General features: G+C 45.7%; 1 protein-coding gene across 2 annotated transcripts in view; it reads right to left on the bottom strand.

The window, feature by feature from the left end:
* Positions 1 to 3,456: 3,456 nt before the first annotated feature.
* Positions 3,457 to 16,315, bottom strand: part of LOC111982618 (zinc finger transcription factor Trps1-like) — a 95,237-nt gene continuing 82,378 nt past the window's right edge. For both annotated transcript variants that reach the window (XM_024014212.2, XM_070433951.1), the window contains exon 5: positions 3,457 to 4,837. In XM_024014212.2, coding sequence (XP_023869980.1) covers positions 4,093 to 4,837 — 745 coding nt within the window. In that variant the 3' untranslated portion in view covers positions 3,457 to 4,092. The remainder of the gene's footprint in view (positions 4,838 to 16,315) is intronic.

Genomic DNA, 16,315 nt, shown 5'->3' with positions numbered 1-16,315 from the left:
AAAACGCCATTGCAACGCTCCGAATCTTGCATCTGTGTAGAGGTTGTAGTAGGCTTTACACATCAAAAAGGCCACCAGAGTTTAATTGTCATTGTGGTTCAGCTCGTCAAACAGGAAAGGCAACTGGGATAAATTATCCAGATTAGTGATAAAAGTATTGATGTCATAGTGATACAGTTATAATTTATGGCAATGAATGATGTAATTGGACTTGCAATCATGTAAGTATTAATTGTGGTGTTGATGTGGCTTTTGAGAAAAAGAAAAAAAAACGATAAACGCTTTTTCACCAATTAAAATCCCTCCTCCTCTTCACTCTCATGACGTATCTCCCCCAAATAAAATCTGTCATCTATAACTAACGTTGAGACACAGAGCAACCCATGTCACTGTCACGTTCCTGACCTGTTTTCTCTTGTTTTGTATGTCTTTATTGGTCAGGGCGTGAGTGTTGGGTGGGTAGTCTATGTTTTGTATTTCTATGTTGGGTTTTGTGTTCGGCCTGGTATGATTCTCAATTAGAGACAGGTGTGTATCGTTTGTCTCTGATTGAGAGTCATACTAAGGCAGCCAGGGTTTCACTGGGGTTTTGTGGGTGTTTGTTCCTGTGTCAGTGTTTGGGCCACACAGGACGGTTGAAGGTTAGTCACGTTTGTTGTTTTGTAGTTTTGTAGTGTCTTGTTTGCTGTTTTCATTAAAAGTATGATTAATCACCAATCCGCATCTTGGTCCGATCCATGCTCCTCCTCGTCTGAGGAGGAGAACAACAATGACTGCCTTTACAGTCACGGGATTAAAAGCTGAGAATATGAAGGGAATTTGAGGAAAGGAGAGTATTCAACTTTGTGAGGCTGAGTTCTTATGCTTTCAAAAAATCCTTCCTTTACTTTGCCTTGCCCCATGTAAAAATTCTAGGCGATCGATGACTCATGAACTAAGTCATGGTAACTCAAATAATATTGTCGATCAATGCTAGAAACCTCAGAGCCCTTCTGAGTCCCTTTAAGCCTGAGCTGTCACGAAAAATTATTATTCAACATTTCCTTAAGGTTATGGTCTAATCTCCACCCCCACCCTGATCCTTTCACACACTGCGTCGACACGCCTTAGATAATGACTTAACCACGCTGCACAACCTTGCCACACCCGAGCCTGGCGTCTGACAACACAGCCAGGGCTGCTAATGTCTCCCCAATCCAGAACTATCCAGAAAGACAACAAAGAAAAAGAGAAATGCCAAAGACAGCCAAGATTAAGAGAGACTGAAAAACACACAAAAGCACATTATTCATATCCACACAGTCCAGTTCTGGTGTTGAGAGACAAAATGTGCTTATTTTTTTATATCAGACAATGATGCATTCTGGATGGAGAGCTCGCAGGAAGTGCTGTGGTCCCCACGGGTAGCAAACAGTTTCTCAATGTTCTGTGTCATTGAGGTTGATTGAAACATGGGTGAAGCACAGCAGATGGGAGCAGGAAATGATGCCAGAGCTTTGTGGGATAACTCGCCGCCACATCCTCCCTCTGTCCAGTCCAGCTCAAAGTAAACACACCAGAAGTTGAGTGGATGAAAATGCTGCTACAAACTCACTCCATTCAATAAAATCACTATTTAACCAACAATCCATCTATTGTTGTGACTACTTGGACCAACCATTTCGTATTGAAACCAAACCATATGATTTGAATGAAAAGTATTTGAATAAACATGAAAAGGTGAATGTAAGAAGCGCTCACCATTTTAAATAGGCTACATGTTATATTAAACAGCATKTAAACACTCTYAATAMGTCAGGAGACAGACAGTCTAAGAAGGCTATATGATTTCAAGGCTATAGCCTACAAAGAAACACATTGTGAGTGTGACACACTAGGATGGRAGGCAGTCAGGGACATTAGACCCTCAGCATTTAAACAACATTTCTTTGTATTAAATCATTATAGTCTATAAATTGTGCATACAGGCTGTGACTTAGCCTACTTAAAATTAAATACAAATTAAATTTAAAAATTACTTATTAGTGCCTTTGAATTCATTTTTAGAAACACGAGTTTGTCCGTCTGTGGCTTCAGGCTCATGCGATGGTGTCTGGAGAGCCAGCCAGCAGCGGGGAATATCCTCTCCACACTTGCAGAGCCACTGGGGATGCTAAACACCCTTTAGGCCACTCTTGCCAGGCTGGGAAGAGATGCATAGTTGTTTTTACACTTTTCTATAGGTAGGCCTAAAGTTTTTAAGGCAAAATAACCCAATCAAATCGGAAAGCTCCTTGAACGTTGGAAAATGCCAGGCCTATTGGGCCAAAAACAATTATGGCCTATTGTATAGATAATAGAACAAAAATGAATGAAACTTCTAAGAGATCTGATTWTTGTTTATAAATACTTTGGTACAATGACACACTTAATTAGCTACCCACCTCATTCCTTTCTTTTACATGTGCATGTAGTAAGTACACCATCATGCTTTGGGGATATGTGTCTTTTCAGATTCCACAATGATTCTTTAGTTGTGGATAATACATCACTGCACTCCCTCTCTTGGTCCTCATCTTTGTAAGTCACCTTGATTTAGCAGCTGTGTGTTTTATCAGTTTCTTTATGAAAATATTTAGCGAACTCCATGACAGTAGCTAAAGCAAGGGGCTATAGCAGCACACAAGTAGACTACAGATGCATGCTGGGCCGGGCATGCCCTGAGCTCGTGAAGTGAGCGCTACTGGAACACTACTGGAGCAAAATTGGAGCGGGCGAGATGGCCGAAGCTCCAGCCTTTGTGAATCTCGCTCCGCGCTCCAGTCAAATTGGGTACGTTCCGCTCCTCGCTTCGCTCCAGTTCCTCTCACATACTCTGGCTAGCACACTTCGAGAAAACATAAAATATACAGAACATGTCCACACTGAAATATATACAATTGCCTGACCTTGGGGAGAAGATATTTCAAACGGAACCCAATTCTAGTTCAATGTCAGATGGCTGTGCTGGTGAAGGCTTTGCATGAAATGTCATAAAAGGCCCCTTTGTGAGGCACTTGTCTTCTAATAATGGTGAATTCTAAGGCAGTCTGTTCTCTCCACACCTTTAGGACTACAGACAAGCCCCAAAAATAGCCTGAGACACCAGTTTTATCTCTGACTTTAAACACCGTTTTCTAGATACTTAAAAACTCATTAAAGTGACTGAATGGGGCCAGTTGGCATTTTGCGGCAAATATCCCAATTCTGAAGCCTCTGAGTTAGCAGTAAATCTCCAGGAGGTGTGTACTGTATCAACACAGAACACATATGCACACACACACACGCGCACGCAAACACACGCACGCACACGCACGCCAGATACCGCTGCTAATCTGTGTGATCTCCTCTCTCACAGTCTGTGAGTTGAAGGATGATGACTCAACGTTTTCTCAAGTCTGCAAGTCATTGTGCTGGAGGAGTCCTTAAAGATGGCCGCTGTGTTGTTAACTATGTGCTGATGTCCGCTGATTGACAGCCTGGGAGTCAAATGCCGATGTGAAATCCACAAAGCGGGCTGTCCATAAGGAGCCAAAGACCCGTCGGCATCACCAGAATGGATGGACATTAACTCCAAAGCCAAATGAAACTGCGAGACATTCAATACAAAATGGCTGTGCTGTGTGTGTGTGTGCGTGTGTGTGAGACAGATTGTTGTGTCTGCAAGTCTCAGGGTGGCTGGAAACAATATCTCAATTAGACCGGTCAGAGCTCAGAGAGAGAGAGAGGGTGAACTAACCAGAGGCGGTTCTTCCTGCTGTTCTGCTGGCTCAGTCTTACCTCATTAGGGCTGAGCAGAGGACAGTGTACAGGGAGACAAAAGTCAGCTTTGGGAGATTGATAAACACGATGGGAGACTAGAGCGAGACATTAGGGATGTGAGGGATGAGAACATAATAGAGGATCTCTGGTATGGCACAACTCTGAGTTCCACCATTCATCATTCGGGGGGTGGCTTCAAAATGGCCGCCACCTTGGTCCTCTCTCTGCACTGCAGGGACCTCCAGCAGAGCACATCAGCAGAACGTAGGCCATTAAAACACAGGACAATGTAGTCCAAAACAGGCTGTTTTTTCATGAATAGAGATGGGTAGTGGATTGAAGAAARAAGACAGGAGAGAGGGTGAAGAAGGGGAGAGTGGAGAGTTGTCTTACCCGTAAGAGTGACTGGGACTCTTCCTTGGCCTTGCCATCGGTGGGTGAGGAGTACTGCTGCGCCAGATGCCCAGGTTTGTCGGCCCCACCGGGAGTCTGTCCTGGAAGGAAGGCCTTGGTGTCGATCCCCCCCAGACTGAACACCAGGCCTGGGGAGTCCCTGAGCACCACCGAACCCCCCTTCTGCTGCTGGTGGTGGTGCTCCTGGGAGGCAGCCACGGCGTTGAGTAGACTCAGGGCGCCCTGGGGGAACTGGGCCGGACTACCCCTCAGGATGTCCCCGGCCCGCTCCTTAGGCACCCACACAAGGCCTGCTGCGTGGGCTTGGACCTGGGCCTCTCTGGCCTCCATCCAGCCCTTGGACCCCTGGGCCTCCTTCTCGTCCAGGGCCTCGCTCTTCACCCCTTCGGCCCTGGGCCCTGCCTCGGCGGCGCGGCTCTCTGGGGGAACCAGACTGTAGAGCTTGAGGTCGCCCTTGCTCTCCTCCTTGATGCTGAGGGTGGAGGGTGTTGTGGCGGAGCAGCCGTTGATGGTGACGAAGGAAGCGGAGGGATGGGAGGAGGAGGTCTCTTTGCAGTGGGCCGTGTTGAAGTGATCCAGCAGTGACAAGGTGTCGGAGGCGGTGAAGCTGCAGTGTCGGCACCGACAACAGCCGTGGACTCTCCTACAGGGAGCAGACAATCGAAGGGTTAATAAAAGAGGGACAGTCTTAACAAAGAGAAAGCATGCATCGACAGGCAGAGGGAAAGAGTGGGAGACAACATCATCGGGAAATGAATACCGGCTTAGTCAACACCGTATGTATTATTCTGTTTTATATCTACTCAGCGGTTTTTCCGCTTTATTTAATAATAAAAATAATACTTTTTAAAACTTTTATAGCGTTATTCATTACATAAAGAATCTCAAAGTGCTTTATTGATCCCAGCGAGTTACCACCACTCCACAGCTCTGCACAACATGACTGTAAGTATACAGACCTAATCAACTAAAGATAGTGTAAAAGACTCAGCTAAAGCTACAGGGTCCTTCCACCTCGAAAAGCACAAGAACAAGGATTTTGACACAAACCACCCCAACAACAAGTATACAGTATCAGTTCTGTGTCTGACAAGTAGTACGGCGCTGCGGCTCTGAGTATTGTTTCTTCATCCTATGTAATGTATTCCCAGCGAATTTGGTCATGTTTTTTTTTTCTTCCGCTGTTCAGAGAAATTAGTCATTGAAGTTGTTACGTTTAGGTCCTGTCTGACATTCTGATATTACCAGGTTCTGACCACTAGGTGGTGCTGTTCCGTTTTAGTTTTTTACGTTAAATGGATAGTTAATATGGATAGTCGCTGGAGACCCCGGGCCGGGGATCGCCGTTGGAGGCTCCGAACTGGAGATTGCCGTTGGAGGTTCCGGACTGTGGCCCGTCGTTGGAGGTTCCGGACTGTGGATCGTCGCTGGATGCTCCAGACTGGGGATCGTCGCTGGAGGCTCCAGACTGGGGATCGTCGCTGGATGCTCCAGACTGGAGATCGCCGTTGGAGGTTCCGGACTGTGGCCCGTCGTTGGAGGTTCCGGACTGTGGCCCGTCGTTGGAGGTTCCGGACTGTGAAACGTCGCCGGAAACTCTGGACTGGGTACTGTCGCCGGAAGCTCTGGACTATGGAAGCGCACTGGAAGCCTGATGCATGGTGCCGGAACTGGTGGTACCGGGCTGAGGACACGCACCTCAGGGCGAGTGCAGGGAAGAGGCACAGGCCGTACTGGACTGTGTAAGCGCACTGGAGGCCTGGTGCGTGGTGTCGGCACTGGTGGTACCGGGCTGGGGACACGCACCTCAGGGCGAGTGCGGGGAGGAGGCACAGGATACACTGGGCCGTGGAGACGCATTGGAGATCTGGAACGTAGAGCTGGCTGAATGCGTCCTGGCTGGATGCCCATTCTAGCCCGGCAAAGGCAAGGAGCTGGAATAGAGCGCACTGGGCTATGAATGCGAACTGGAGACACCGTGCGCATTTCTGCATAACACGGTGCCTGACCAGTCACACGCTCCCCACGGTAAGCACGAGGAGTTGGCTCATGTCTCCAACTTGACTCAGCCAATCTCCTCGTGTTCCCCCCCCAAAAAATGATTGGGGCTGCCTCTCGTGCTTGCCTTGTTTGTATTTCTCCTCATAATATCGCCGTTCCGCTTTTGCTGCCTCTATTTCTTCTGTCGGACGGCGATACTCCCCCGCCTGCGTCCAGGGTCCTGCTCCAACCAGTATCTCCTCCCAGGTCCATTTCTCCATAAAACGCTGCTCCTCCTTTTCACACTGCTTGGTCCTTTTGTGGGTGGTTCTTCTGCGTGGTATGCGTACATTCTTCTTTATTAAGAATGAACACTGAACAAAACTAACAAAATAACAAAACGAACCGTGAAGCTATACAAATGAGTGCTGACAGGCAACTATACATAAACAAGAACCCACAAATACCCAAGGGAAAATGGCTAACTAAATATGGTCCCCAATCAGAGACAACGATAAACAGCTGCCTCTGTTTGGGAACCATATCAGGCCACCATAGACATATATATACCTAGACCTACAAAAATCCCTAGCTATACAAAAACCCTAGACAGGACAAAACTAGCATACCCACCCTAGTCACACCCTGACCTGACCAAAATAATAAAGAAAACAGAGATAACTAAGGTCAGGGCGTGACACCTCATTTCTTACTCAATATCAGAACAAAGTTTGGTCCAAATCAGATTTTGAATACTATATCTTATGAATATTATATGAATCCAATAAATTAAAATGGCCAATTTGGATTCAGTCAATTAGCTTAATTTCTCAGAGATCAAATTATACTTCAACAAAATAACGTTCCAGGAATGCTAATCTTGTCTGTTTCTAACTACATAAATGATTTCAGAACAATCTGAGAGGGTGGGTGTCATGGCTTGCTGAAATGACATGTAGACCTCAGTGTTTTTTCTTATGATCCCATGGCTAACACTGTTTGGAGAAAAAGCAAGCTTCATAGAGGAAGCAGAATAGTTCCCACTTCCAGATGATACTCTGATAAAAAATCTATGAAGTTGTTTTTTCAATCAAAATGTTATGAGTTCAATCAATACTATTATTTAAATTGAATGAATCTCACTGTCTCACGCCATCTCACATGCATTCTCCAACCTCCAATCATCATATATCAAATTGACCAATCATTACGATAAACATGAAAACTTCAGCTAAATAAGCAGTTGGGTTTTCCACAGAAACACAATGAATCATCACAGCAGAAACACACTGCTTTCATTTCCTGTTGATGTAGCCACGTCACCATAGACACCCAACGTATGCATTGGTGCCCAAATAAATAAACACAACTGCATTGCCCACTCCTGTTTATTTTACCAGCATCAACAAGAAAGCTTGGAGTGTGGCCATTCATCCATAGCCTCAACTCTTCAGACTTACACACACACACACACACATGACTACTATGAATAACTACATTGTTGAATAGAGAACTTCTCTATGACTCTAATCTGATTATGAGGCAACAAAAAAACATTTAGAATTTCTTCCTCCCACCTAACTCCAACTGAAACACAAACAAAACAAACAAAAACAACAACTTAGAAACAAATTACCGTCATGGTTTTGGGATACAGGAAATTAAATCTACAGGAATGAATTTGTGCTGTTGCATTCTAGGATTTCCCACTGACAAATTATTACACCGTACAATACTGATTGTTTTATACCAAATAAAAATGTTGGTGTGTCATGGTCAGGGTTTCCGGTAATTGTCGGCTTTGGCTGATAAAAAAATTAAATAGAAAAGCCTAAAAATAGAATTGGCACCGGGAAAAGAAGAAAAAAATTCCCAATGTGAAAACTTAGGACACTAAAGAGGCCGTTCTACTGACTCTGAAAAACACCAAAAGAAAGATGCCCAGCGTCCCTGTGAACGTGCCTTAGGCATGCTGCAAGGAGGCATGAGGACAGCAGATGTGGCCAGGGCAATACATTTCAATGTCCGTACTGTGAGACGCCTAAAACAGCGCTACAGGGAGACAGGATGGACAGCTGATCGTTCTCGTAACAACACCTGCACAGGATTGGTACATCCGAACATCACACCTACGGGACAGGTACAAGTTGGCACCAACAACTGCCCAAGTTACACCAGGAACGCACAATTCCTCCATCAGTGCTCAGACTGTCCGCAATAGGCTGAGAAAGGCTGGACTGAGGGCTTGTAGGCCTGTTGTAAGGCAGGTCCTCACCAGACATCACCGGCAACAACGTCGCCTATGGGCACAAACCCACCGTCACTGGACCAGACAGGACTGTAAAAAAGTGCTCTTCACTGACGAGTTGCGGTTTTGTCTCACATGGGGTGATGGTCGGATTCGTGTTTATCATCAAAGGAATGAGCGTTACACCGAGGCCTGTACTCTGGAGCGGGATTGATTTGGAGGTGGAGGGTCCGTCATGGTCTGGGGCGGTGTGTCACAGCATCATCGGACTGAGCATGTTGTCATTGCAAGCAATTTTAACGCTGTGCGTTACAGGGAAGACATCCTTCTCCCTCATGTGGTACCCTTCCTGCAGGCTCATCCTGACATGACCCTCCAGCATGACAATGCCACCAGCCAAACTGCTCATTCTGTGCGTGATTTCCCGCAAGACAGGAATGTCAAGTGTTCTGCCATGGCCAGCGAAGAGCCCGGATCTCAATCCCATTGAGCACGTCTGGGCCCTGTTGGATCGGAGGGTGAGACTAGGGCCATTCCCCTCAGAAATATCTGGGAACTTACAGGTGCCTTGGTGGAAGAGTGGGGTAAAATCTCACAGCAAGAACTGGCAAATCTGGTGCAGTCCATGAGGAGGAGATGCACTGCAGTACTTAATGCAGCTGGTCACCAGATACTGACTGTTACTTTTGATTTTGATCCCCCTTTGTTCAGGGACACATAATTACATTTATGTTGGTCACATGTCTGTGGAACTTGTTCAGTTCATGTCTCAGTTGTTGAATCTTGTTCATGTTCATACAAATATTTACACATGTTAAGTTTGCTGAAAATAAAGGCAGTTGACAGTGAGAGAATGTTTTTGTCTTTTTGCTGAGTTTATACTTAATTGTCTGAAATGCCTCAACATGTTGCTTCATATTGTAAGGCATGTCTTACCTTTCTCCAAAGTAGCCTAGCCAAAATCAGACCATATCAGTGGAGGCAATTATTTGATATCAACTTTCATGTATTGTCCAGTAGCTAAAGGAACAAGTGCAGTCATATTAACAACCCATGTAGTTGCTGCATATTACTTCTCCCCTTTTTCCCAATTTGTTTACGGAAATGTTCATCTCTGTCACGTGAAACTGCTCACATGTGTAGTGTGCTTTTGACAATGGTGTTTTCCCACTAATTGCATAATGAACATTCACGCGTAGCTTCCTGACTTGTGTTACGTTGCTGTGCTTATAATGTGAAGAAATAATAGTTGACAACATTATAAAGTTAAACGTTCTGATCTGTTGCATCAGACTCATTGCTTTTTAAGTTGTTTTAATGTAGCCTAGGACTACTAGTTGTATGAACTTGGAATCTATAGTCCCACAACTGTCCCAGAGTCTGCTTGGAATGGCTTTTTCTTTCTCCACAAGCTGACCAATAGAATAGGTCAACTTTTCTTCTATGAGGGATAGTAGATTGACACAGGCTAGTCATTTTGCTGTTCATTACTTGTCCTGGTGGCTGAGAAAAAGTAAATGTGGTCAGTTATTCTAACACAGTGATTCCCAACCAGGGGTACAATGGGTTACTTAGTCTGTCCACAGGGAGAACTTCAGAAGACTCATGAGATCATAGACCACTGGTAACATGCACATGAAGGGGTACTTCAGGGGTCCTCCGGACAGAGCAAAACTCAGTTGATGGTACAGTACTTCAGAACTCAGTTGGTGGTACAGTACTTTAGAACTCAGTTGGTGGTACAGTACTTTAGAACTCAGTGATGGTACAGTACTTTAGAACTCAGTTGGTGGTACAGTACTTTAGAACTCAGTTGGTGGTACAGACTTTAGAACTCAGTTGTGCGTACAGACTTTAGAACTCAGTTGGTGGTACAGTACGTCAGTACTCAGTTGTGGTACAGTACTTCAGAACTCAAGTTTGATGGTACAGTAACTTTAGAACTCAGTGTGGTACAGTACTTTGAACTCAGTTGGTGGTACAGTACTTTAGAACTCAGTTTGGTGGTACTGTACTTAGAACTCAGTTGGTGGTACAGTACTTCAGAACTCAGTTGGTGGTACAGTACTCAGAACTCAGGTGTGGTACAGTACTTTAGAACTCAGGGGGTACAGTAACCGAAAAAGGGTTGGAACCAACTGTCACTAACATCAGAATTTGCGAAAGAAGGACCGGCACATCGTTAAATCCTCGACTTGCATGTTCTGTTAACAGAATTACCTAAACTACATGTGACTTCTGCATTCTGAGACCATGGGTGGAAAACCCGATCAGGTTACACAACACAATGCATAGGGGTCGGGAAATTTCTCAAATGTTCGGTAAATTAAAATGCTGCCGGTCAAATGTCCAGCGCCACATTTCCTAACGGAAACCCTGGTGTGCGTGTGTGTGTGTGTGGTTGTGTGTGTGTGTGTGTGTGTGTGTGTGTGTGTGTGTGTGGTGTGTGTGTGTGTGTGTGTGTGTGTGTGTGTGGTGTGTGTGTGTGTGTGTGTGTGTGTGGTGTGTGTGTGTGTGTGTTTAGTCTCTGCAGGCTTCTCTGATTATCTGAACAGTTTACATCTCAAAAGACTGCTGCACCAGGCCAACAGAGGCCAAGCCTCTAATGAACGTCCTGAACATCTGTGTTTTTCAAGGCAGATGCAACTCAACAACATGCAACCCGACTAACCCAACATGTATGAGCATAGACACTCATACCATAAACGATATGCGGTCAATCTAGCAGGTATCTCTCCACGCACATACACAAAATGTAGATTACAGAGACACATTAGAGAAACACACCCCAGCGCTCGTTTCATCACTCACTTTGAACACACTCCAGTAAAGCACCTTTGCTTGGCTAGCATGCGCTGTTTTTTTCACATAGAAACAACAACTTTTTTCCTCCAGCGCAGAAAACAAAAACGGCATACAAATAATCAATGACAGCTTCATCGAGAATAAACGGACAAAGTGTGCAACCTGACGACACAGTGGGTTTAATAGAGGTTGAGTTATGGTGAGAAGAAAGAAAGACTGCGGAGCTTCCCCTCTACGGCCATACTCCCAGACACAAACACATTCACTTATTATGGACCCCTTTTTAAACCCTTCTCTCTCCTCTCTCTCTTCTCTCTCTCTTCTCTCTCATCGTCCCCCTCTCTCTTTGTTTTCTCTCGATCTCCCCCTCTTCTGTGTCTCTCTATCTCCCCCCTCTTCTCTCTCTCCCTCCCTCTCTCTCTCTCCCCCCCCTCTCTCGCTTCTCCTCCTCTCTCTTTCACTCTCGTCTCTCCCTCTGTCTCTCTGTCCCAAACTCTCTCTGCTCCCTCTGTCTCGCTTTCTCTCTCTCTCTCCTCTCCTCTCTCTACTCGTTCACTCTCCTCTTGCCCCTCTCTTCTGCTCCTCCCTCTCTCTCTTCTCTTCTCTCTCCCTTCTCTCTTTCCTCTTTCCTTCTCGCTCTCCTCTCTCTAACTCCCTCTCTCGCCTTCTCCATTTTCCAATTTGTTCCTATCCACCCCAGTAAGGCCAGCAGGGCTAATGTTCCCTATCCACCCCAGTAAGTGACAAGCAGCGCTAATGTTCCAATCATCCCAGTAAGGACAGCAGGCTAATGTTCCTATCCACCCCAGTAAAGGCCAGCAGGGCTAATGTTCCTATCCGCCCAAGTAAGGACAGCAGTTCTAAGTCCTATCCACCAAGTAAGGCCAGCAGGCTAATGTTTCCTTCTCCACCCATAAGGCCAGCAGGCTAATGGTTCCTATCCACCCAGTAAGGCCGGCAGGCTTAAGTTCCTATCCACCCAGTAAGGCCAGCAGGCAATGTTCCTATCCACCCAGTAAGGCCAGCAGCACTTAATGTCCTATCCACCCAGTAAGGGCCAAACAGGCTAATGTTCCTATCCACCAGTAAGGCAGCAGGCTAAATGTCCTATCCACCCAGTACAGCAGCAGGCTTAATGCTCTATCTACCCAGTAAGCCAGCAGCTAGTCTCTTTTTATGGGTATGTAATTGCTTCTTAAAGTTGTATTTCAATTTGTTTTGTATTTAAAACGCCATTTTAAACGCTGTACTTTGGACACTTTGCAACCAAAATGGCCCATGGCGACATAATGTCAGTAAATAGAAATATGATATGACACACTGATTGGTATGACACTACTGATGGTATGGCACTATGATGTATGGACTACTTTTGATGGTAAATGGCACCACCTGATGGTATGGCACACTAGCTTGACATGAGATATGGCTACGATGGTACTACTGATGGTATGGCACACAATGATGGTATGACACTACTGATGTATGACACTGCACTGATGGTGTGGCACTCACTGTTATGGTATGGCACTACTGAATGGTGTGCAAGTGATGGTAACTGCATGTTATTGGTATGGCCACTTGTGATGTGGTATGCACCTGATGGTATGACACACTGATGGTATGGCACCTGATGATGACTACGAGATACCGACTGATGGTATGGCACCACTGATGTTATGGCACTGCTTGTGGTATATGACCACACTGATGGTATCGGCACTACATGATCGGTTGGCACCAATGAATGGTTATGACAATACTGATATGATTATGGCCACTGCTGATGGTTATGGCCACCACTGATGGTATGGCAATACTGATGGTATGACACTTACTGATGGTATGGCACCAATTGATGGTGTGACACTACTGATGGTATGACACTACTGATGCGTATGGCACCACTGATGTATGGCACGACTGATGTATGAACACTACTGATGGTTATGGCACCAATGATCGCGTGTGACACTACTGATGTATGACACTACTGATGCGTATGGCCGCACTGATCGTATGGCCACAATGATGGTATGTGACACTACTGGAATGTATGGCACGGCTGATGGTTATTGCGCACTACTGATGGGTATGACCACTACGATGGTATGACACTGCTTGAATGGTATGGGCACTGCTGGTGGTATGGCACTGCTGATGGTATGACACTACTTGATGTATGTCGACTTACTGATGGTATGCACCAATGATGGTATGGCACTGCTGATGGTGATGAACTACTGATGGTATGCACTACTCATGGTGTGGCACCAATCATGGTATGACGAATACTTATGGTATGGCACTACTGATGGTATTGCACCACTGATGGCTATGACACACTATGGTATGGCACCAATTGATGTGTGACAAATACTTAGGTATGCACACTGATGGTATGGCACTACTGATGTATGACACATACTGATGGTATGACACTACTGATGTATGGCACCAATGATGGTGTGACATTATGATGGATGCGCACCAACTGATGGACGGCACAATGATTGTGTACCACTACATGATGGTATGGCACTGCTGATGGTATGGCACTACTTGATAGTATGAACACTACTGATGATGACACTATGGATGGTATTGACACTACCTCGATGGTATGCACGACTGATGACATGCTACTACGGATGGTATGGCACCAATATGTATTTGATACTACTGATGTATGGCACACTGATGGTATGGCACTTACTTGATGATATGACACCTACTGATGGTATGGCACTACTGATGTATGGCACTACTGCATGTATGCACCAATGGATGGTATGGCACCACTGAGGGTATGACACTACTTGATGGATGCGGCACTACTGATGAGGTATGGCACTACTGATGGTATGCACCACTGATGTATGGCACTACTCATGGGATGTAGGCACCAATGATGGTATGACAATAACTTTATGTTATGGCACTACTGATGTATGGCACCACTGATGGTGTATACACATACTGATGGTATGGCACCCACTGATGGTATGGCACCACTGAATGCTATGGCAACTGATGCGTATGACACTACTGATGGCTTATTGGACGACTTACTGATGCGGATATGGCACCAATGATGGTGTGACCATACTGATTGGTTATGGCACCACTGATGGTACGGGCACCAAATGATGGTGTGGACACTACTGATTGGTTATGCCACTGCTGATGGTATGCACTACTGATAGTATGACCACTACTGAGATGGTATGACACTATATGGTATGACACTACTGATGGTATGGCACGGACTGTGACATGGGTTACACGGATGGTATGCACCAATGATGGTATGATACTACTGTGCTATGCACACTGATGTATATGCACTTACTGATGATATACACGACTGATTGGTATCGCAACTACTGATGGCTATGGCACTACTGATGGTATGGGCCACAAATGATGGTATGGCACCACATGTATGACACTACTGATGGTATGCACTACTGGATGGTATGCCACTACTGAATGGTATGGCACACTGATGGTAATGGCCACTTACTGATGGTATGCGCACTACTGATGGTATGGAACCAATGATGCGTATGACACGTACTGATGGTAACACCACTGAAATGTGTGTGGCACACTGAGGTATGACACTACTGGTTGTGCGCACCACTGAGGTATGGCCACCAATGAATGGTATGGCCACCACTTGATGGTATTGACCACCACTGATGTATTGACACCACTGATGTGGATGGCACCACTGATGTATGACACTACATGATGGTAATCACCACTGATGTTATGGCACCACCTCTCTCCTCTCATTCTCTCTCTTCTTCTCCTACTATTTCTTAATTTTTATTTTCTACCTCACTGCTGATGCAGCACAGGCACACAACACACACACACACCCACACACACACACAACACACACACACACAACACACACACACACACACACACACACACACACACACACACACACACACACACACAAAGGAAGGCTGACAGCAAACACAAATATTTTTGTCGACGCAAAACCGAGAATTGATAATTAGCTGGCCCAGGGACGTACTGTGAGGATTGTGGCGTCGCAGAGTGACGGGTTCTTCTCTGCACGTTCCCTGGCTGTAACATGTTATTACAGTAGACTATCATTTGCCAGATATTGTTCATGCTAAAACTTAAATGGATATGTTGTTGTTTATTGATTGGCATAGTGCAAATTATACAGTGGCATTGGTGGGGTCTCTATTTTTTTCACGGGCATGAACACAAATTACCYTTTAATTTGGCATGAACAGAACACAACCAGTGATGATGTTTTCATTTTAGCGTCAACATGTTTGTCCATTCCAMCATCCTAACAGTGCACTGTGCACTCGGATCATTTGATGAATGTAAAGAGACATCTGTTACGAAACACCAAAAAGTGTCATGACATTCGGTGATTGTCTTTGGGTCTTCACTCTTGCAGCRTGAATGAATTGATGTTTCTTGCTGGCCAGAAATAGAAAGAACTGTCCCGGGACGACAAGTGTGCATGTTTGTTGAATTTGGAATTAGCTTTGATTTTCATATTTACCAATGTATCAGTACAAATATAATTGTTAACAAATAGAAGAATGGTTCAATTAGTATTATTTAGAGAACRCCCCCAAAGTTTGACTTTGTTGCATTTAGGGGGAATCATGTCTCATTCAGGGGGTCCTGGGCCCCCGTAATCCGCAGAGACCCCTCTGGGCCCCCCGTAATCCGCAGGGACCACCCTGGGCCCCCCGTAAACCTTAGAGACCCCCGTAATCTTGCAGAGACGCCACTGGGTCCCCCCGTAATCCGCAGGGACTAGTCAACCCTGGGCCCCCGTAAACCTTAGAGATCCGTAATCCGCAGAGACCTCCTGGCCGCCCGTAAAATTCGCAGGGGACGCACCTGGGCCCCCCTGTAAACCTTGAGACCCCGTAATCTGCAGGAGACCTCCCTGGCCCCGTAATCCGCAGGACCACCTGGGCCCCCGGTAAACCTTAGAGACCCCGTAAACCGCAGAGACCCCCTGGGGTCCCCGAGTACATCCGCACGTTCATCTCTCTCCAACAACAATCACTGTGAGGA

This window comes from Salvelinus sp. IW2-2015, linkage group LG3, assembly GCF_002910315.2.
Source record: "Salvelinus sp. IW2-2015 linkage group LG3, ASM291031v2, whole genome shotgun sequence".
In the NCBI taxonomy this organism is placed as follows: Eukaryota; Metazoa; Chordata; class Actinopteri; order Salmoniformes; family Salmonidae; genus Salvelinus; species Salvelinus sp. IW2-2015.
This window is presented reverse-complemented; position numbering and strand designations above follow the sequence as displayed.